The sequence below is a fragment of the Lucilia cuprina genome, chromosome 3 (genome assembly GCF_022045245.1).
Source record: "Lucilia cuprina isolate Lc7/37 chromosome 3, ASM2204524v1, whole genome shotgun sequence".
Taxonomy (NCBI): Eukaryota; Metazoa; Arthropoda; class Insecta; order Diptera; family Calliphoridae; genus Lucilia; species Lucilia cuprina.
In genome coordinates, this window is record NC_060951.1 from 63,559,727 (window position 1) to 63,583,590 (window position 23,864).

General features: G+C 29.6%; 2 protein-coding genes across 3 annotated transcripts in view; both read right to left on the reverse strand.

Annotated features, from left to right (window-relative positions):
• The window catches only part of LOC111691116 (solute carrier family 41 member 2), a 52,007-nt gene extending 36,782 nt beyond the window's left edge, over positions 1-15,225 (reverse strand). Inside the window, exons 1-2 of one of the 2 annotated variants that reach the window (XM_023453759.2) lie at positions 15,172-15,225; positions 6,078-6,267 (exon numbers count right to left, since the gene is read on the reverse strand). In XM_023453759.2, the coding sequence (XP_023309527.1) occupies positions 6,078-6,102 (25 nt within the window). In that variant the 5' untranslated portion in view covers positions 6,103-6,267; positions 15,172-15,225. Of the gene's footprint in view, positions 1-2,623; positions 3,062-6,077; positions 6,268-15,171 lie in introns of those variants that run through there. The other variant, XM_046945832.1, reaches the window with a different exon arrangement.
• Positions 15,226-17,436: 2,211 nt separating this feature from the next.
• On the reverse strand, positions 17,437-21,257 carry LOC111691120 (late secretory pathway protein AVL9 homolog). Its single transcript, XM_023453763.2, has 4 exons — positions 20,778-21,257; positions 19,689-20,715; positions 18,324-18,912; positions 17,437-18,264 (listed from the first exon to the last, which is right to left on the reverse strand). The coding sequence occupies exons 1-4, from the start codon at positions 20,850-20,852 to the stop codon at positions 17,637-17,639; spliced, it is 2,319 nt and encodes a 772-aa protein (XP_023309531.2). The 5' UTR covers positions 20,853-21,257; the 3' UTR covers positions 17,437-17,636.
• Between the last annotated feature and the right edge of the window lie 2,607 nt (positions 21,258-23,864).

Consider the following 23,864-nt stretch of genomic DNA (forward strand, 5'->3'; position numbering starts at 1 on the left):
AGAACTGAACTAGAACTGAACTAGAACTGAACTAGAACTGAACTAGAACTGAACTAGAACTGAACTAGAACTGATCTAGAACTGAACTAGAATTGAACTAGAACTGAAATAAAACTGAACTAGAACTGAATTAAACTAAATTAAACCAAAACTGAACTGGAACTAAACTGGAACCAAAATTGAGTTAGAACTGATCTCGAACTGAATTAGGACTGAACTAGAACTAAACTAGAACTGAAATCGAAATGAACTAGAACTGAAATAAAAATTGAACTTGAACTAAACTAGAACTGAACTAAAACTTTTATTGTAAGAAAGACGACTTCTAACTTCTTTCATCAAAATCAGATTGTTTAAATACAAAAAAACTGGAACTAAAAAAAAATAATAAAGCAACCTAATATTTGGTCCTCAATTGATAGGTGGTACACTCCTATTATAGACCACACACTAATGTTTGAAGAAAAATGTGTTAATTATTTCTACTACTATTTAGCAATTTAAAGTAAATGATATAAAAAAATGCAAAAAAAAATAATGAAAAAACACTTATAGCAGACAATATAATAAGAAAATTATACAAAACAAATTTAATTAAAATGCAGTGCTAATAAAAGGTGTTTACTGGACTGAACTGGACGGACTTACTACAAGTATTTATAGCTTTTTATTCATAACATATGGCGCTTAGCACTACCGACAGACACACAAACGTTCGATATGTTAAAGTGTTGCCAACATAAAGTTGAAAAAATAAAGATTTACAGTTGAAGATGTGAAAAAATACTATGGAAGTTCATTAAATCCTATTAAAATAGTTTTTAGATTTTTTTTATAATAAACAGATATTTCTTTAACCAATACTTTAACCACATAAAAGTACTTAACATTATTTACAACATGGGTTTTTCTTCTTCAATTATTTCTATATTGTTTTTTTCTTTTTTTTTGTAATAATGTAATTGTATACTTTGTAAACACGTGATTTGCCAGTTATTTAAACTTATAAAGACATATATGTATGTTTGTATATACATTTTGTCGAAGAAGAGGTTTTCCTGTTATCTTTATAATACTGCAAAATATTGACTATATATTAGACAAAATTTACTACACCACGTGTTTTTTCTTCTTAGGTAGAAAAGAAAATAAACAAATCTATAAACTATGACATTATTTAGAAACAATTATTTATAATAAAAATTATCATTGTTAGACTTAAAAGGAGAGATTTTTGTTAAAAATTCGTTAGTTAAGCTAAGAATGTTAATGACAGATTGTTTAAAAATATTTTATTACATTTTCCGTATAATTTAAAACTGTTGTAATTGTGTTTCTGTTTGTTAATTTCTAAATAATAACAAGGAAAAAAAAAACAAATGGTTTTTAAAGGATCCAGACTTAATAGAAATATTGCAATATACCAAATGTATTAAATTTATTTACTTATATTGATATCGCTTGTATTTTTAGAATAAAGACATTTTGGTGTTGATAAGAAGTTCTTTATAAAATATATATATTAAACTTTTTTTTAATTTAGCTTCAAAAACAAAGATCTAAATCTGATAAATATGACTAACATGGTTTTAAATTAATCGAATTAGTTCAGAGTTGTACAGAATTGTAGGGTAAAAATGGAATTAATATTTGCAAACATGTGATAGTTTTTGTGTTTCTTCTTTTACATTCTCATTTAATGAATTTAAAAAGAAATCCCAAATGTAACATTTTATTAAAAAACACTATAAAAAGGGTTGAAATTGGATCGAAAATATTTATACCAACAATAAAGTACCAAAAAGTTCACTCTAGAACGGAACTTACCTGAACAAGAAATGAAATAGAACTAAAACTGAACTAGAACTGAACTAGAACTGAACTAGAACTGAACTAGAACTGAACTAGAACTGAACTAGAACTGAACTAGAACTGAACTAGAACTGAACTAGAACTGAACTAGAACTGAACTAGAACTGAACTAGAACTGAACTAGAACTGAACTAGAACTGAACTAGAACTGAACTAGAACTGAACTAGAACTGAACTAGAACTGAACTAGAACTGAACTAGAACTGAACTAGAACTGAACTAGAACTGAACTAGAACTGAACTAGAACTGAACTAGAACTGCACTAGAACTGAACTAGAACTGAACTAGAACTGAACTAGAACTGAACTAGAACTGAACTAGAACTGAAAATGCAGTTAAAACTAAAAGTCAATTTTCCGACTTGATTTCAGACATAGAATGTGCAATTGTTTGCTAAAAAGTTTGCCGTCAAAAAAGTAAAGATAGCGACTATAGTATATAATACCACGACATTTTAACGTTTATATCCACAGCTGCTGACTTATATTTATAATAACTATTTTTTTTATAAACCAAACAAATGATAAACGTTTTCATTCTTTTAAATATGTGCTATGAATAATAACAGAAAAAGGCACATCAAAAGATAATAAACATATGTTTTTATATTTCTAATAAAAACAACAAGGCCTTTAATAACAATAAATTGGCAACACCACAACAAATTAACGGTTATATTTATTACCACATTTTTTCAATATGTATTCACATTACTAATAAAACTGTTTTTAAAACCAATTTAAAGCCTACCTTCACCATCTGCCGCTTCATCATCACGCGAAGGTAAGGGGCTATAGCCCTTAAATCTAAATATGGAAACCATAATAACTTCTAATCGATTTAGTTTTAAGAGAGTTTTTAAGTCACGATCACGATTGTTTGTTTGGTATTAAATTTTTAACACAAAAATTTTCTCTATTTTCTGAATGCTCTTCTTGATTTAATTATTAAAATATTCAAAATATGTTTCGCGTACAAATTATTTTTTATTTAATCTAGTTTTTTGCACTCGTCGCATGTTGTTCTCTGACGTCGACCGATTTCAACTAATGTTTTAATTCTTGTTTGAAAGATATTTTTTTTGTTTCAGTATTAAGAAAAAAGTAACATTTTTTTAATTTATTTGTTATTATTTTTCTTCTCTTCTTTTTTGTATATTTCTATGTTTGTATATCAATTTATTTATGTTATACTTTAACAATTCAATTCTACTAGAGCAACACCTTTTATATATGAACCAACGAACTGAACCATTAGCAAAATGCTTCTTTATTTTACTTTTTCTTTAATTTTTATTTTTGCTTACTTTTTTTTTCTCTAATGTTCTCTAATTTTTACTTATTTTGCTTTGTTTTCGGTTACTGTTCCGTAAAGTGTGTTAAGCCCATTGGAGAGGTGTGCTGCACTCACTCGGTTTGTATATTATGGGTTCATAATTTTTAACACACAACAAACCAAAAACTACAACAACATCAAAATAATAAACAAAACACAAAAAATTATACCAACTCGATTAACCGTTTTACAGTCCATCCATCCATCAGGCAGACTGATTTTAAAGAGAAACGCAACCGACGACCACGTTGTAGTATAAATTAGCTCAAACACCACAAATATTTGTTATTCTTTCATTACTTCTTTTGCTCAAAAAATTGAGACATAATTTGAAAAAAAAAAAAAAATGTTCAACTTGAAATGTCGTTAAACTAAATTTTGATAATAAATAATAATAATAAAATTATTTATGGACTCTAGTAGTGTTGTTGTTGCTACTTATCCGATTGAGTATTTTTGCGAAACTATTTACTTGCTTTAGAAAATTTAGAAAGAAATAATGAGAAAAAATATATTAGAAATACTTTACCGCAAAGTAATATTTAATGTAATTTGAGTTATTACAACAAAAAAAGCTGGGTTTAGAAATATCGTGATAATGCAAAATCTAATAATTTCTACAATTTCTACACTCATGAAAATTGGATAACAATTTTGAACTTTTAAGCCAGATTCTTTATATGGATCAACTTTGTTTAAACTATAGGTTATCTCAAACTTGTTTCATTAGTCCTATTTCGGAAATCATTGCATTTCATTTCCTATGTATATCTTTCACTTTCCTGAGCAAAGCCCTCTTCCGAAAATCACTTTATCGTGATTAAGATTTCCAACAAAACTTGATGGATTAATTATTGAGAAGTATTTTAAATTCAATACTAAACCATGTTTACGAAAACAGTTACTCACCTGTTGTCTGGTTTATTCACTTTACTGATTCAATTAATCGTTGGTAACCTATCTGTTATCGTTATCGTTTTTGTTTTATTCTTATCAGCTTAAAGTTGGTAACAATATTGGCAATTATTTAATTAAATTTTGTGGCAATCGTAATGCCAGAAACTGCATTGATATTAAAATCGATAATTAAATTAAAAAGGTGACCAGTGTTATGTCTAATGTTATGAAAGGGCCTATGAATTCAAACCTTCGTAAGTCCTTTGAGAAAGTCTTACGGACTTCGTTACTCATGACTACAAATGTCTATCGGTCCTCTTTAGACAATGACATCTCCATACCGATTCGGATGGACAAAAGTATGTTTTAAAAGATACAGAAGATGTTTATAAAACATAAAATTTATTGAAGATGGCGGAATATTTCTATTAGTTCAATACTACTTGTATGGACTGTTAGTTCTTTTACAGATGGAGGTCAAGAGAATGGAGAAAAATTGCATTACAAAGACATCATTTGAGCTCAGCTTAGGAATGTGAATGTCATCCTTTTGCATTTACAGGCCTATATCTGTAGTTGTTGTAAAAATAATGCTTTGAATGGAGAGCCGATAGATTAGATTCAGCCGTGGATCCAATCCGAAAATTTTCAATTTTTTCGTAAATCAAGTATAAGTAATCGGTACAATGGGTTAATGTAGACCTTAGTTTAGTTTATATATGCAAAGGAAGGTTATTGGATCGATGTTGACCTATGGATGAGATTCCCAAGGACAAAAATAAATTTAATTACTTTCCGACAAAAGTTTAACCTTGTAACCTGTAATTATTTATTTCTTTCTCAATTACAAATGCAATTATTTCAGAAGTCGTGTTCTGTCGGCATTCGAGACATAATCACAAGTAACGTGGTCTTGATTCATACGTACTTGATTTAAGAACTTGATGCTTTTTATAACGGATGCCAATAATATTTTAGGCAACAAATTGAGGCGATCGAAACCTTCATTTAAATTCTATTTTGAATAAAATGTACATTGAATACAGCAACTTGACTGCAGGTAAATTTCAATGGCACGATAATATATTACTTAATATTATTGCTAATGTACTTTTTTTAAACTTTTTAAAATTATTACTGTAATTGCCATTAACATTTTTATTAAGCCTTTTAAGCACTTCCGTTTAATAAAATTTAAAATTTTTTGTATTTTTTGAAAGAAAAAGCAATTAATTAAACGTCCTTAAAACCTCTTGAATGTTAACAATAAATCTAGAACAACAACCTGTTACGCCTATTGACCAATTTTGAGTTCATTTAACATAAATAACTTTCCTTAAAGTTCAATGCCTTAACCTTCTGTAAAATTTTAAAATATTCATAAAAAATTAAATTTTAAAATTATGAACAAAATTGCGAATTGCATTTTTATAATAAAGTTAATTTAACAATAGCAATTTTTATGATAGTAACTACTTTTAATAATGCAAATTATTATACAAAAATTGTCTTAATTAATTAGCATTTAATTTGCAATGTAATGCAAAAAAAAACAACACAAACACACGCAGGCACACGTTACTTTAGCTTGAATTTAAGTTAAACAAATTTGTTGTTAATTATAAAAAACACTTTTAATAATTTGTTAACAAAACTTAATTGTAAAAACAATAATAATAATATTATTAAAAGGCAGATTATAATAATGATATGTAAATATGCAGATAATTAATGATTAACAGTGAAGACGTGTGTCAAAATAACGGTTTAAATTCAATTTGACAAAACACATTACATTTCTGTCAGTTTTGTCATCGTTATGTGTGAATAATGTTTTATAAAAATTAACTTATTTATGAGTTGTTAAAAAGTATAAGTGTTAAAACAATAGTTTAATATATAAAAAGCAAATATTAATAAATTTATAAATAAATAGAAATAAAAATAGAAAAAAAAATCATAAAAAGCTTACTGGAGGTTGTTTGCCGTCTTCTCATGTTGGACGTGTTGTGTTTGATTTATCAAAATCAATGCAATTCAAAATTGATTTTATATTAAATTATTATTTACACTCACACACACTCAAAACACAGAAAATTATTACACTACAAAAAAGCTAAATTATATTTGTTAACTGGTGCGCGTTTGTATAATATTTAAGGCTGCAATAAAAAGAAATAAAAAGAAAAAAACTATAAACAAAAATAAAGAGTAAAATAAAAAAATAATTATATTACATTTTTACACAATTTTATAAATTTTGTTTGTAAAACTAAAATGCATTGTTGTGAACAATTTACTAAAGAAAAGAGCTTTTCAAAGGCAACAAAACAGAAAAAGAAAAAAAAAGAACTTGCGAAAAGTCTTGAAAACCTTTTGAAAAGTGAATTCTATCAAAAACCCCTTGAAAATACAGTGATGTTTAAAAAATAATGGAACATTTTTTATAAATATTTGATTCCGATTTCTATCTATCTATCTATCTATCTATCTATCTATCTATCTATCTATCTATCTATCTATCTATCTCTATCTATCTATCTATCTCTATCTATCTATCTATCTGTCTATCTATCTATCTATCTATCTATCTATCTATCTATCTATCTATCTATCTATCTATCTATCTACACTATAGACTAGAATATAGACTAGTCTATAGTCTAGTCTATAGACTAGTCTATAGTCTAGTCTATAGTCTAGTCTATAGTCTAGTCTATAGTCTAGTCTATAGTCTAGTCTATAGTCTAGTCTATAGTCTAGTCTATAGTCTAGTCTATAGTCTAGTCTATAGTCTAGTCTAATCTATAGTCTAGTCTATAGTCTAGTCTATAGTCTGGTCTATAGTCTAGTCTATAGTCTAGTCTATAGTCTAGTCTATAGTCTAGTCTATAGTCTAGTCAATAGTCTAGTCTAAAGTCTACTCTATAGTCTAGTCTATAGTCTATTCTATAGTCTAGTCTATAGTCTAGTATATAGTCTAGTCTATAGTCTAGTCTATAGTCTAGTCTATAGTCTAGTCTATAGTCTAGTCTATAGTCTAGTCTATAGTCTAGTCTATAGTCTAGTCTAGTCTATAGTCTAGTCTATAGTCAAGCCTATTGTCTGTTCTATAGTCTAGTCTATAGTCAAGCCTATTGTCTGTTCTATAGTCTAGTCTATAGTCTAGACTATAGTTTAGTATAGTCTAGTCTAAAGTCTAGAGTATAGGAAATTTTAGATAGTCCAGCCTACAGTCTAAAGTAGTCTTGTCTAAGACCTAGTCTATAACTTGGTCTATAATCTAGTATATAGTTTAGTCTAAAGTATATAATAACCTAAAGTCTAGTCTATAGTCTGTACAACTATTGGTAGACTAGTCAATATTCATAGACGACTGTTCATAGTCAACGAGTTTCCAACCAGAATTATGAAAAACAATGGCAACACCACCATCCATTTGCTTTAACAGTGATGCCAACTAGGCAGTTTTGTAAGTTAAACTTTTAACTTAACAGCCAACAAAATAACCTTACTATTTCAATAATAAAATCAAATCAAACACGCCTATGGAAAATTTCCTACAAAAGAAAGTCATAATAAATTAAAATAAAAATTAAAGGCCAAACATTTTTTGTTTCGTAAACAAATCATATTTAATCACCTTTTTATAAGTACAAGAATCGTATATTTTTAAAATTTTATACAGGCTAGTGGAAAATTTAGATATTCCTAAATACAACTGGACTTTATCAAGTCTGTTAGCTTTCTACTTCGATTAGGTAAAAAAAAACACCTAATGTAATCTGAAATCATTATTTAAAAATTATGTTGCTATCGAGAGGCTATCGATTTCCGCTATTAAATCAGAATTGCAAAAATAAAACAGATTTCTTTTTGTTAAGATTATTTTTGAAAAGCGCGACAAAATCATAAAAATAAAAAACAAATTAATTTGTGAAAACAACTGTCACTGTGTAATAAATAGAAATTTTGAAGGGGGCCAAATTTGAGTGGTCCAATAAATTGTGGAATAAAAAAACAATTGTTGACCATAATGTTTGGGTTAAACTTGTTAAACAATTCTTAGTATTACTTGTAGTTTTTGTTAAATTTATGATTACTGCTTTCATTTAATTAGAAAAAAAAACTGATAAGTTAGTAGCAAAACTAAATTTATAATTTAGCCATTTAAATTTAAAACCAATACTTTCTTTAACTACCAAAGAGTGGGTGTGTTTTTACACGCCCATTAATTAATAAAATCGGTTTACGTTTATTTTCAAATGCAAAATTTTTCGGACTTTCGAAATTTTTATTAAAATTAATCTAAGAGAGAACAGTCACCTCTTAAACATATTTAACTCGGAAACAAAGAAGTCAATGCTAATTCCCTTGAATAAGTTTTTGTAAAAATTAAAAGGTGTCAAATCAAGAATGATTTTAGAAATGGTATCAAACACTTGGAGCTTCAGATATCGATATTCAGATATGTTTTTTTCTTATACAAGTTTTATCCACTTTATTGCTTAAAAGAGCCTGACAACCTTGTCATAAAATATTATTGATATATTATCAATAGTGTCGTGTGTAAATGACAAGGAAATACTTTTTGCCCATAATTAATAATTAACATAAGAAATATGAGTAGTTTGAATGAATTTACTTATCGCAAAACGTAAATTTATTTGCTTTCATCTACCTCCCCCGGGTATTCAGCTCCGTTATGTTATTTTTACGTACAGTCGATAGAAAAAATATTCGTACAATATAAATATTACTGAAAAAAAGTTTGACTTTTTCTTAAAGAAACCCGCATCATATTCTAAAACAACTGGTCATCAAACTAAAACAAATTGTTACTATAAATCTAGGAGAATTCGTTTCACGATACATTTACATGGTACACAATTCGAGACTCTAGTAAGAGTCGTTTATGATCCGTTCTTATAATCAATTTCTACTAATTTTAATGTATTCGTTAAGATTTTTCTTAATTAAAGATTATTTTTGATTCCACGGCAGATTTATCAATTTAAGATCAAACAAAATTGTCGAAGTGGATTCAAAATTACATCTGAAAAGCGTTAATAATATGAATTATTACCGTTATATGGTTGGAAATTATTTAAAAAATTACAGTTGGTCGATCAAAAAGTAGCAGTAGTTTTCTTTAAATTGTGATTTGTAAAAAGACATCATCTCACTCGAGTTGATGTTCCAAAGAAAGCAATAATGGCTACTATCACCATTTAAGACTATCATACGATTTCATCAGAACTCTTACAAACAAAAATGTTATGTTCGATTTAAATATAAACATTTCCGCTGTTCCGGATGCCATTTGACTCCAAGTTGTCTGGAAGTGTTTTTCTTTATTTAGTCGTTAGTTTAGAAACCTGATATCCTTTAACATTGTTGGAAACCCGACGCATACCCAAAAAAGTTAGAATCAAGATAACTATAGTTCAATTCAAATTTGTTTAACGCTTTCGAAAGTTATGGAAAATATTGTAAACTAAAATGTTGTAAGCCATGTTACCCGTAATATATCTGCATCTCCCAAAACACTCTAACAATAACCTTCCAGTAGTCTCTCATACTATCAGTAGTTTTGTTATTATCTATCAGACTCCAAACGCCTCTCTAAGCGCTATGAGGCGAGAATGAAAGGTACAGATTGACGCAAGCGGAAAAGAAGATGAATGTCGTCGCCATTAACAAACAGTTCAGCTGTAGTCTAAAAACCTATTGCAAGGTAATTAAGAGTTAGGAACAGGTTTTAAGAGAATAAATAGTTTCGTTATTATCTACAAGTATCCTCTCAGACTCCAAGTGACTATTTTAGAGCTATAAAGTGAGAAGGAAAAGAAGATGAATGTTATCGCCATTAACAGTTCTGCTTTAGTGATAAAGCCTACTATCACCTCGAATGACTTGTCTGAGTTGACTGGGTTCCAACAAAAAGTTTCGATAATAAAAACAAGTCAGATTTCTATATTCAGCTGTGCCGAATCTTATATACCCTTCACCAAGTAAGTTTTAAAAAACTGTTTTTATTTATTTTGTATCTCTACACACATGTCCCACATAACATACACACGAACAAATATAAACTGTAGCAGAAAGAAATATTAACCGTTGTACTGTACTACCACTGTTAAACTGTATTACCACCCTCAAACAAATATGTGCTGTATTACCAACATATTACTGCTTTATCTCCTTGTTGTTATTTTTATGCTTTTATTTATAATTTGTTGAGGAAATTTTCAGAGGTAGTCTTAGATTTTTACCCATATCTCAGTTGTTTATAGACCGATTTTGCTGATTTTCAATAGGAAACTTCTCGAAAGCATGTCTGACAGAATTATTGAAGATTTGGATCTTGAAGTTTTCAGAAAATTGATTTCAACAGACAGACGGACATGGCTTAATCAACTCCGCTATCTATAAGGATCCAGAATATATATACTTTATAGGGTCGGAAAATTATATTATAGAAATTACATACGGAATGACAAACTTATATATACCCTTCTCACGAAGGTGAAGGGTATAATAATCAGACATTGAGAAATGAAAAACCAAGATAAAGTAAATTACAAATTGTACGATTTTTATTTGTTGCCACTGTACATTTTTAATACAACTAAGTACATTTATATTCATACATATATTTTTGAGTTCTTGTAGAAAACCATGTGTTTATTAATTGCAAAAAAAAACAAAAACAAACATGAATGCCACATTGAGCGAACTATTTAAAAAGAACTGGGCCACAAACACTATTTTTTGTTGCTAAGTAAAACAAGGAAAATTATGAGACTAATTAAACTATTTATGTAGTAATTTACTAACAATGTTGTTTGTAAATTTACTTTACTTTAAAAATTATTTTCCTAAGAAAAAAAATTGAATTAAATAATAATTGCAAACATTTATTAATTTAACACTTGATAAATATGCATTATTGACAAACAAAAACAAAAAAAATGAAGTCTGAATGTCAAATGTGATTGAAACAATTTGTAAACAAAAGCGAGAAAGAGAATGTTAAGTGTTGAAGTAAAACCCAACAAAGTATGTAAGTATGTGTTTATAAAAACACAACAACACTTCCTCTAAAAAGAATTAAACTCGTAATCAATTAAACCCTAATAAAAATGCCAATGAATGACAATTAGTGCTGAGAATAACAGCAAGTTGTCTTAATTAACATTTTTATTTAATAATAAAATTTTTTATTAAATTCTAAATAATTTTGTGGTTTTTGGTTTAATATTTAAGCTTTTTCAATTCAATTGATCAACTTTTGCAAAAAGAATAAAAAATTCAACTCCCAACAACAACCAACTAACACTGAACTGTTCACAACAACTCGTCTCCCCTTAGTCTAGTTCTTTTTAGTTTTTATTAATTAAATGCTCTTTTCTGGTTTGTATTTTTACATTTAATATTTTTTTTAAACTAATATTATGCATTTTTTTAATAAAATCATACATACTTTTTATTAACACACACTGCACGTTTCATCTAATTTAAATTTATTTTTTTTAATTTTAAAATTTTCTTTTATTTTTGCATTTGAAATTCACACACAATTGTATTCATTGAAAATTTCAAAACTGAAGAGTAAAAAAAAAAGAATTCATTTGTTTGTCAGATCGTTTTCTTGTTCTTTTCTTTCTTTTTTCTTTTCTCTATGTTTTTATTTTCTTGCAATTTGTTGTGTGCCGTGCTGTGTTTTTGTATTTAAAGTGAAAACATTGATAAAATTAATGCAAAAAAGAAAAAAAACAATAATTTCGATTTGTTTACAAATCGTCAACGAATATTGGCACATGCTATTTGTTGTTAGTGATCAATTATAAACCATAACCCTAGACACAAACCAAACATGTTAACAGAGCTCTGTTTATATGTTAACATAACAATTAATCACAGAGTCAATGAATACGAAAATTACAGTCATTTTCACTAACTGCTTACCAGTAAATAATGTCGTCAGCGAAAGCAGAGATAATCGTCATTTTAATGTCTCCAAGCAATCAAGAGAGAGATAATATCGTAATCAAGTATTGACTCCTTTGTAATAGCTTTCTAACTGTCTCTTTGTAATCTATAAAATGATGACCGATATTATCCTAGTCACCAGGGTAGTCGGGTAAGTAGGGGTAAACTTAAGTGGTAGGTTAAATAGCTACCAATACCTCCTGGTACTGGATATTTTAAGTCTCTAATAAGAACGTAAAGACCCACTTATATATCTGTGAACTCCAGACATGTCTTTGTATTTCCAATACTAATAAAAAAACTTCTCGTTTTATTCGAAAAGCAATTTTGAAGAGATTTTCTATGTATCAGATACAAAGCGCACGTTTTTAAGATATATGTATGTGGATTAGTTTTGGAACAGCCCTTGTACTTTGACTAGGACTGGTCCATCATATGCTAAGTACACTCGATTTTTGCAAAGTATTTTATATAAAGTATTTATAATAAATGCAATAATCTTATTCAAAAAACCACATCTGTGATTGTCCCGTATATATTTAAAAGCCACAATAAACTTAACAAACATATGCATCGGTAGACTTGATTTATAATGCTTGATATCTAAATACTTTAACACATTAAGGTAGAAATAATACTCATGATTTCATGAAATAGTTTTAGCATACAATTTATAACTTTTACAGTAGATAAATAATGCTTAATTGTAGTGTTATCAAAATTCTTTGGTTATTCGGTATTTATATTTAAAAACCCAAGATCAATAACTTACTTAAACATAATTTTGTTATTACATACTTAACTCGTTATTTATAAGCGAGTGTGGTAAGTAATTGCCTATCAATGTTTAAGTAGGCTTGGTGTTACCTAATTTCCGTAAAACATTTAAGTACCTTAATTTAAGAAGAAAACTTCAGGGTCAAATAACAGCAACAGCCTTTGAAATTGTTCAATTACATAGTATTACATCATATCGCCCACATTGACGTATTTAAAATTTGATATTTCTTGTCCATGGCTACACGGTAGTTTGGCAACAGCAAGATATATATTTTTTGCTTAATTGACAAAGTTGTAAAAAGCCATTACTTTTCTTGCACATTAATCTGTATTCGATATAAAATGTTTCAATCTTTGTTGTATTTATAGAAAAACAATTTCAAATCTTTTATCAGGGATATTTTTCGTATTAAACTTAAAACTGTTGTAAAATCTCATACATTATACCAAACGGGGACTAGTCCTTGGTCTATCTTTTTAGCCATTAGCGGAGAATATATTTCAATCTTTTAAACGAAAATGAACGCCACATTCATGAAGTCAAATCTTATGATGGACAGTTTGGCAACATTATGATGTAAACCTACTATGATCTAGATCTATGATGATCAAAAAAGCAAGCCTTTTTCCTAAATTATCATTTAAGCTATCATTACATTCCATTGTGTTATCATTAACACCATCATTCTCAAGTTATCTTGTCTTTATCTTCGTCCTTGAAGCTTTTACAATACAGCTCGCCAATGTCTGGTGTTTATCAGTTTAAGTCCACAACTTTTGCTTTGAATGGATTAGTTTTTAGTGATGGATTAGTTCTGAGTTTTACCTTTTCTCAAAGGTAAAACTCAGGAAATAAATTCATGGATGGAGCTACATATATATTGTCATCAGTGCTAAGAAAAGCAAGGATATATGTCCAATGATATAATACAACGATAACAGTTATTATGGTAAACAATTACCAGACCTTTTGGTAGAAGTAAACTAACTTAAATATTGTGAATATAAAAGGACCGCATAAATCCCCAAGCCACCCTGCAGGCCTCAAAACTTTGGTTTGGTACATATGTATGTAAATTTAACATCCTGTAAGGGAAAACATTGTAATACATCTGGCAACACAAACATTAGGTGCGTCATTAGAATAGGGTGGCTTAGTAAATAAAATGTTCTCTCAGATACTTAGACTAAACAAACACATTTTGTATAGAAAGTAACTTAAAATTTTAGTAAATTAATGGAAAATAACACTGATTTCTTATAAATTTGTAAACTGTTTTATCAATTTACAACAAATATTCTATTAATTTATTTAATATTGTTTAAATTTTTATATTCATCTAATTTCTTTCAAAAATGTCCTTAATATTCTGGTGTTTTCTATAACTTTAAGTGGCATCACTACATTACCGTAACATTAAATATTTCAATTCTCTCACTCTTTCATTCTCACTTTTAACATTTTCCTTTAATTGCTCTTATAAGAAAAAGAGGGACTTTAACATTGATTTTTCTTTATGCTATTTTTGTCATTCAAATGCTCTTTTTTTAATTTAACTTGATTTTATGCAATTTTTGTTGTTGTTATTTTTTGTTTCTACAATTCCTTTGTATGAATGAATAACAACAAACATTGTTAAAATAAGAAACAAAAATTTCTTGTTATCGATTTTACCAAAAACAACAATAATAAACATACTACTGTTATTGTAGACAATAACGTTGACGTCGTCGTTGTCGTACCATTGTCGCATCATTACACTCTAGGGAAAAAATCACAGACACAGGAATGAACAGGAACTTTAAGAAAAATAAAATTCCATGTGCAAAAATATGCAAAAAATTATTTTCTTTATTTAGGCTTTTTATATATGTATAAACGCCCTTGGTTTTTTCATCCTTCTTAAGTTTTTAAGTTTTCTCATTTATGTAAATGAATTTCACAATTTAAATAAATTTCACTAACCAAAATTATTTTAACAGAGGGATTAATTAAACCTTTTTTGCTTTTTCCTTAGTTACCACACACGAAAATGTATTAAATGGAAGGTATAACTTTTATGTATAATAAATGAAACATTATGCAACAAACTTTAAAGTTGTCTTCTTGATTTTTTTTTTATTAAAATAACACAAAAACACCTTGTGATTAAAAAAATTTAACATAATTTTTAACACAAATTAACGTAAAAAAGCATTAAATTTTTAGGTGAAACTATTGCACTTTTCTTTTTTTAACTAAATTCAAGTAAATTTTCTTTTTTTTATCTAACAAACAACAAGAAACTTACATCTTTTCCAGACAACTTTAGTCGCGGTAACAGCGCGAACTTGAAGTTTACCACAGACTTCATTGACTTGAAATTTCAAACTGAATAAACGACTCTTCTCGCACTAAAAGAGCCTGTTTGTAAAAAAAAAAAAAAAAACATAAAAGAACTGCACACAAACACACTTCCAAACACTCATGCATTCTCACTGGAAGAAGACAAAAAAAAGCAACAACAAAAACTAAAATAAAAAGTAGAAGAATAAAAGAATGTTGCCATTTGAAAATACTCAACAACAGTAGCAACAACAAACATATTATTTTAGTAGACAACAAAAACACCCATAACTAACAGCATTTGTTAAGGGTTTTGCAGGGTTGGTTATTTACAATTGCTCTTTTCTTTTTAGTTTTTAGGGATTTTCAAAACACATGGTCTTTAATTTATAATTAGTAATGTAATATATAGTAAAAAAGTTTGTGTTAGTTGAGAGTTTTCTAATTAGACTAAATTGTTCGCAAAAATGCAAATCCTTGCAGAGTTGCCTGAAATTGTTTGTTGAAATCCCCACATAATATGGGGACTTGCTTATGTGCATGTTTTGAAAGATGTTTGGACTATTTTATATTATTTTGCGACTTTTATGAGTTAAATATGTATGTAATTAAAAATTTAGAAATTTTAAATCTTTTTATGGCAAAATTTTACGTGAAATTTGGATAGTCTGGCAGGTTTGTACGTCATCCTTTTTATTTCCATATTATTGAGTTCTCTTATATATAACAAAATATATATGAATGTTCTCTCTTATGCTGTTAAATCATACATACAGGGTTGGAAAAGTTAATAAAATTTTTGCTTAAATATCAATTGACAATTTTATAAAAAACAAGTATGAATTTAAGTCGGACATTGCCGACCATATGATACCCTACACCAGTCAGTATGTTAAAATTTTGAATTTTTTTTAAATAAAGCATTTAATTTGTTTTATTGTGGAATATTTTTACTTATTGTTGACAAAAAAGAGAGATTTTCCACAAGAGGGATCATAGGGGAGAAGGGGTAAATATGGGCCTATCCTTATAAATTTTGGTAGATGAATTTACGTCTACCAAAATCATTTATGTAGATTTTAATCGTTTTATAAGTAATTATAAGTTAATTCAAGTCATTTTCTGAAGGGGAGTCTGTATGGGGGCTAGGGTCAAATGAGGCCCGATCACAATAAAAATTAGTATTGTCAATTATTGTTCTATAAAACTATTTTTTGCTGATTTTCGTTGACATTATAAAACATTTAACGTACTTATGAGCCTAAAGGCCCGATTCGGGGGTACGGTTGTATGGGGGCTAGGAGAAATAATGAACCGATTTCAACCATTTTCAATAGCAATCGTCCTTGAACCAAAAAAGAGTATGTGCCACATTTCATCAAATTATCTTGAAAATTGCGACCTGTAGCGTGCGCACAAGGTTTACATGGACACACAGACAGACAAACGGACGGACGGACATAGCTAAATCGACTCAGAAAGTGATTCTGAGACAATTGGTATACTTTAATGTGGGAATAGGACCAATATTATTGTGCGTTACAAACATCAGCACAAACCCAATATACCCTCACCACTAAAATGCTGTAGGGTATAAAAATGCCGCTAGTTCAAAATGACATTAAGAAATCTTTTGCCTAAAAGCTTAAGATTTGCTACAGTTTACACTAAATAGCAAAAAATTCCCTGAAAATAAGTTAGCTAAAATCTATACATTTTCGAATAAATTTAATTAAAAAACATTTTCTTCTTTTTATAGTTTTTTTCAGCTTTGGCTTTTTGCTTTTCTTTATTTAAACATGTTATTTTAAAAAGTTAATAATTTTTTTTTTTGCATATTCTTAATAAATCCAGTTCAATCAATTATACAAATTTGTTTACTTTTTGTTAATAAATATTTTGTGTACTTTTCTTAAACATCAAACAAATATTCAGCAGACGGCTTAACAATTTAAAATATGCATAGACAACTAGGTGTGAATTAATTGAAATGCACTCAGAAACTGACATGTGGTGCAAATTCGGACTTGATTACACAAAGTTGTTTTAGTATATGTACACATATTAAACTGTTTCCAAAATAGGGACTCTTGATGTAATAAGAAGGTTAACGAGGGAGTTAGAAAAGAGATCACCAAATTTAACTTATCAAAAGTTATAGGAGTAGCGTTCTAACATTATACTGGCAGACGCAGGCCATTTGTTTAATGTCTACTTCCATTTTTTTTAAATGGGAATATGGGGGAGGAGTTAATGTACTTATATAGAAATAATAAGGTAACAAAAATATAAATTATATATGTCATATATATCGTATATAAATATTATAATGAGAAAAAAGTTGCACTGAGGATTTAAGGGAATTGTTATAGGTCCTGTTTAAAAACACAATGTCAACGTTAACATTAATTAATATGAACGATTTCTTTATTATACTATAAAAATAGCCCCATTTGTGCAGGTTGTTGTGTTAGTAGCAGCTGTCGTATCATTTGCCTCAATTGCTCCACAATTGTTTAAATGATCATTTTGTTTATTGTCTTCTTTATCCAGTACTTCAGCTTCTTTACCTATTTCTACAATGCCACGTCGTGGTTGTGTTTCAGGGTTAATAGTTTGATTTTCATTTGTATTTGGGTTAGGTTTTATTTTATCCAATTGATTTTCTTCCATTAATTCTTCAGCACTATCAATAAGTTTTTCTTCTTGGCTGTTGTTAGTGGCTTTATTAATTGGTGTGCTCTGGTTTGATTCGTTCTCATTGATTTTCTTATAAACTACACCCTCTTCGGTGTGTACACTAATACCTACTTCAATTTTATCTTCATTAGAATTATTTTGGAATGTAACAGAGATTTCCTGGCCGCGTGTTGTAATGGCTTCTGTGGCATTGCCAGAATCTAATGAGGGTGATGCCGAGTTGTTAGGCGTAGTGGTAATGGAGGACCACCAATAGGAAAATGCGCCTTTAGCTTGAGAAATGGCACCGCCTACAGCACGACTAGTGTTGTTAACAGCTTGATTTATTTTACGGCCACTTTCACTGTTTTGCATGGTTCTTGAAAAGAAATTTAGATTAAACTAACAATATAAACATTTATCTTTAAGTACACTCACTGTGCCAGTTTCAATTTCATATCTGCCACCGATAAAGTACCCGAAAATGGATGTCCTGCTGGCAATTGCTCAAAGAACTCGGTATCGGGCTTAACATCAAACCATTCTTGAAAACATTGTGTCTTTTGAAATGCATTCATGAAATTTATATTAAAATGATCAGCATCTTTAGAGGTGGCATCTGTGGCCACTGTGGTACGCAATAAAGCTAAAGTATAACCTTGAAATTGATTACGTATCCAATGTTCACTGCCCTCGGCATCTTCTTTGGGTGCGTGGACATGTTTTAGCAAAAAATCCATAAATCTAAGATCTTCTGTGGTTAAAACTAATTGTTTTCTAAGTTCTGAATCACGTATATCAAGATTGCCATTTTCAATATCCACCAAAACCTCGGACAAGTGATGTTTTTGTTGGAACAATACATTTGAGGTACCAATAACATAACTAAGTACCGAAGGATCAGTCAGAAGATCCATATATGGCAACGAGAGATAAGGCAAGCAAAGATTACCACTGGCAAATATTGAAATGGGCGCACGATACTCATCCGGATTGACCATTGTTAGAGCGGTGAGGGTGGCAATGGCTGGAGAGGAAATAGAAGAGAATTAATTTAATTTTCATTGTTTATATTTTAATAAATTATTAAGAAAACTTTAGCAATATAAATAATATATTAAGAATTCCATAAATAAAGCTTAACATTTCTAGATTTCGTAATAAAAACTTTCCTTAAATAGACCATGATTTCCTTAAGAAGTCTCTCGCTACAACGCTCTAGATTTCCTATAAAATTCTCTCGTTACCAAGCTCAACATTTCATATAGAAATATAAAGATTTCTGAGTTGCTGAATAGACAATCTATAGCCGATTGGAATCTGGTCGTCCTATTGTCGTAGGATTTATTTATGAAACATTTCGCTATCATACTTAAGATTTCTAAATGAAATCTCGCGCTATTAAAGAAAGCTTCCAATCTTAAGGTAATGATTTCTTTAAGAACCCATTTTGCTAACAAATGCAAGATATTCTGAAGAAACCATTGTTTTGAATGGTTTTCCAAGAAAATCTTCACCCTATTAAACTCAAAACTTCCATTAAAAGTCTCTCGCTCAATAACTCAAAATTAAGCTTTAAATTGTTTATCTAAGCCATTTCCTTGTGGACTTAATAAGTAAATGAAAATTAATCATTAAGTTAATTTTTTTTCATTATCACACATATGTTTTTCTGGATGAATCATTACATTTTCACAGTTTGGGTTGAGTGCTCTCTTAAAAAAATAATCTTCACACCCAGCAAAAAAATAGCATGTTTTATATAAAAGTAAGATAACAAGAATTCATTGTAAATATACTTACATGATGTATCCTCACTGGGTTGTCGGGTAAATGAATTACTACGTTCTAAACGTTTGCTACCACCAACTTCTACCGATACATTTGTCACTGAAGAGGCATCTGATGCCTCAGCATCCTTACCCGTGGGTGTGGAACTGCTATCGCTATTATTCGATTTAATACTTTCTGTAGTGGCGGACATAATACTGCAAGAAGTATTGTCCACACTATCACCACCACCACCGCCACCAACCGCAGCAGTAACACAACTATCAATATCAGATGTCAAAATATGCTCCTCTTTTTCTGTTTTTAAATCCTCTTTTTCCTCCAAAGCAGTTTCAACTCCCTCCTTACAATCGTCGGCCTTAATTAAAGATTCTGTATAATCTGGCATGGGTGATAAGGGACGTGAAGTTCTAACACAGGCCACCTCTTGAAAACCCTTCTCCAAGAGACGTGGTATCAAAGATGAAATACCCAAAATCAAAGCACACATATTGCGTACCGGAGAACCAAAACATACCACACGCCTTTGGAGTAGAAACAATTTAAATAATTGCAATGTTTTGTGACGCCACTGTAAAACAATTTCACGTAAAGATAAACCCACATGGAAATGACGCAGTGGCCGACGTGATTCATCGCTCAGTAAACAAGCATTCAGTTGTTGATAAGCCTTGACTAAAAGATCAGTGCTGGAAAAATCGCCTGTTTCAAAAAAGGCATCAGCTATTAATGCCAGTTTCACCTCTATATAACCGTATATGGGTAAACGGGCCAAACAACAAACAGATTTCTGTACCGTACTGCGCGTAACATCAGCCGTACGTATCTTCAGTCTTTCCACAGGTATTTGACGATAACACGACACACCATAAACACTTTCTGTAGGATCTGTTAGACTGGGTAGATTAAAAAATACTGTGTCCTCGGTGAAATTGTGTGAACCATCTGGCAAGGCCAAGGTCGAGAGATATTTCCAACCAGAAGGGCATTCATTTTTACCCGTTGTACCCTTCACCAAAGGGGGGTAGGAAAATTCCACCTACGTTAAAAAGAAATCTTATGTTATAAAGAAAATTCCGGATAACCGTCATTAACTCATACCTGACAACCCAATTTGTGATGAAAACCCACTACCAGAATATGTAAAATTGGTGGTTTATTCTCAGCAGAATCCATAACGTTTTTCTTACAACTCTTTTCCTATTTTTTCTTTCGTTTTCTATTTCTGTTCTGCTGTGTAAAATTATAAAAATCAATGAATTGTTTTCTTTCGTTTCAATTGCTGATCTATTGTCTGCTGGAGGAGGTATTTTTTTGTAGTTTTTATTGTTTTTTACTGATTACAATTGAATTGTTTTATATATTTTTTAAATATATAAGTTCTATATATAAGTACGTATTAATTTGTTTATTTTTCTTTTGCTTTTCCTTCTATAAAAAAAAACTTTTGCACGGTTTTCTATTTCTTGTAGTTTTTTTTTTTTGCAAATATTTTGTCAGGTTAATGTTGTTAATTTAGTGATTTTTGTTGATTGAATGCGGAAAAGTGATATAAAGCCATTCCAGCGATTTTTAATGGAAAAATACAAAATTTGTTTTTGTTTTTTTGGTTTATCAGTAAAAATTTAAACAACAAATAAAAATATTATAAAAGAATTAGATGTGGAATGTTTTTTTTATAAAATTAACAAACAAATTGCAATTGTAAAATTGTTTCAAAAAATTAGTGGCAAACTTTTAGCCGGTTTCGTTTTCGGATATGTTGTCGTTGTTTGTTTACCAATAAGAAAAAACGCTACAGGGGGTTTGTTTGAAGTGTTTGCATTTGTATGGCATCTCACAGGGTGTTAAAGAAATATTTATTTTTCAAAGGTTGTCAACGTTATATTTAAAAAATATAAAGAAATTTTTAATATTTTCCTTAAATTTAAGGATATATTTATTTTTCTTTATATATTTTAAATGAAAACATTTAAAATACATTAATTTTACAAATTTTTTATAAATTATTTAACTTAAACATAAATAAATCATTTGAAATACATAACTAACCCTATTTTGCATAACGATTACGTTTCCGCATTGTGTTACACAACGATCGTAAATGGGTATTCCAACAAAAAACCGGAATCGGAAGAAAAAAGAAAGAAGCAATTACATTTTATTTTAATGTTTTACTATTGTGTGTATCTGGGTTATTGTTATTTTAGTGACAGGATTTCGAATATAGAATAGGGGTAAACAACTTTATGTTTACCTTGTCGAAAAAGTTGTATAAGGAAAAGTATGCTTCAGTATCCATATCAGTACGTATTGAACTGTTATCGCTATTATTCGACTTAGTACCAATGTCGTTTAAAAGTCTTAATTCCATTAAAATTTCAATAATTATTAGTTTGTCTTTGAAAAAAAAAAATACATTGGCATAATTATTCCTAATTGATCGGCTTTATGTTTGATCTGTAGAATACAATTCTAACCGCCCAATTGCTCAATGTCTTTATCGAAACGATTATGTAAGTCGTTGTCGACAGAAAATGAGTTGTATCGACTAAATCTTGGTTTCAACTTGTACTAAAACAGATTTCTTGACTAAGTTCAGGTTTTTTAGATAAAGATTATTTTTCGACTTTACTTGGGTCCATGTTGATACCTTTTTATTAATACCTGTAAAAAAAGAGAGAGATAGGGAAAAAGTGGAAACAGAGACGTTGGTAAATAGAAAGTGAGAATAGAAGACACCAGGCCTGTTGCCATGGATTTACAGTGTGAGTATTGAGTTCACACCCATTTTGTCAGATCAATGAAATCCATGAGACGTACTAAGTGAATATTCCTCAAATCAGACAGATCACCAAAGTATGTCGATCCAAGCGTCCGAAGTCTGGCATCCGCCAGAGCAGTACACTCACATAGAACATGAGTAATAGTTTCCTCTTCATCCTCGTTTTGACAACTTCTACAGTAATCATTGAACGGAAGACCAATGCAACTATCATGGTTACCAAATTTACAGTGCCCAGTGATAATCGATATCAGCCTACTTAGCTGGATAGACTTTAGTGTATCCATTTGTGGCCAAAGCGCTTAAGCTGTTGAGCACGTAAGCTCGCGTGACCATTTGTCGCGAGCAATACAGAGACAGTATTTAGTAATCTGCTTCATTATTGCAAATAGTGGAATACCGCAGAACTGGTCTACTTCCAGCCTGCTAAGCATGGTGCCAGTTCTTGCCAAGGAGTCAGAAAAGCTATTTCCATACGAAATCCCGTGTCAGATAAATATAATCTGCATTCTTTGTTTAAACCTAGTTTAATATATGTTTTGTGTATTTCAGTAAACAGTAACGTTACTTATTATCTTAGATTAACTGAGTGTACTTTGCCAATTAAACACAAGTTATAAGTGAGAAAACACAATTAACAAAAACAATAAAACAATGATTTCGGAAAAACAAAAACATAATATTTTAAGTAAATTACAATTTTCTGATTTCTTTTGTTTTATTTATTATTGTTTTAAATGTTTATTTAACATTTTTCCAAAAATTTTCATTTTTTTTTTTTTTTTGGGTTTTGATTAGGATGGCGGTGCATCAAGCACTCATATTGCCAGGTTATCACACGTTTGTCCAGAGAAAACCCCACCAACCGACCTATACCTTCATATAGGAAGTTGGAGCATCCGGACTTGATTTCATCAAAAGTATTAATGGTCTCCACCAGTATATATTTGAGTTTAAATGGTCTCCACCAGGTTATATCGTGAGTATTTTATGGTCTCCACCAGTTAAAAACGTTTGAGTATTCTATGGTCTCCACCAATAAAACATAACCTCACTTGAGGTAAAACGAAAGCACGAGGTTAATGTAGACAACATGTAACTTTGAACAGTTACATGAAGTAATACATTACACCAGTGCGAGCGAGACGCAAAACTGTCGAAAGCCAGGCAACAAACACAAGCCTGAACGCGTTTAAGAAATAATCACGATGACGCGAGAGTTGTTCCCCAACTCAGACCTGAATTGCGACTGAAAATTTTCATTTTGCAAAAGTATTATTTGCAAAAAACAGCTGTTTATTGTTTATGTTTTTGAGTGAAAAGTTGGCAATACTAACAAAGTTAATTGAACTTGAATCCAAAACTGAAAACACAATCATTAGTTAAAGTCTGCCTAAATTTGT

Excerpts from the sequence above, each read along its gene's own strand:
- LOC111691120 (XM_023453763.2), bottom strand. The coding sequence starts at position 20,852 with ATGGATTCTGCTGAGAATAAACCACCAATTTTACATATTCTGGTAGTG. Across the intron at positions 18,913-19,688 it reads ACCCAGTGAGGATACATCAT|CCATTGCCACCCTCACCGCT; the intron begins GTAAGTATATTT and ends TTTCCTCTCCAG. Across the intron at positions 18,265-18,323 it reads ATGAAATTGAAACTGGCACA|AACCATGCAAAACAGTGAAA; the intron begins GTGAGTGTACTT and ends TTTCTTTTCAAG.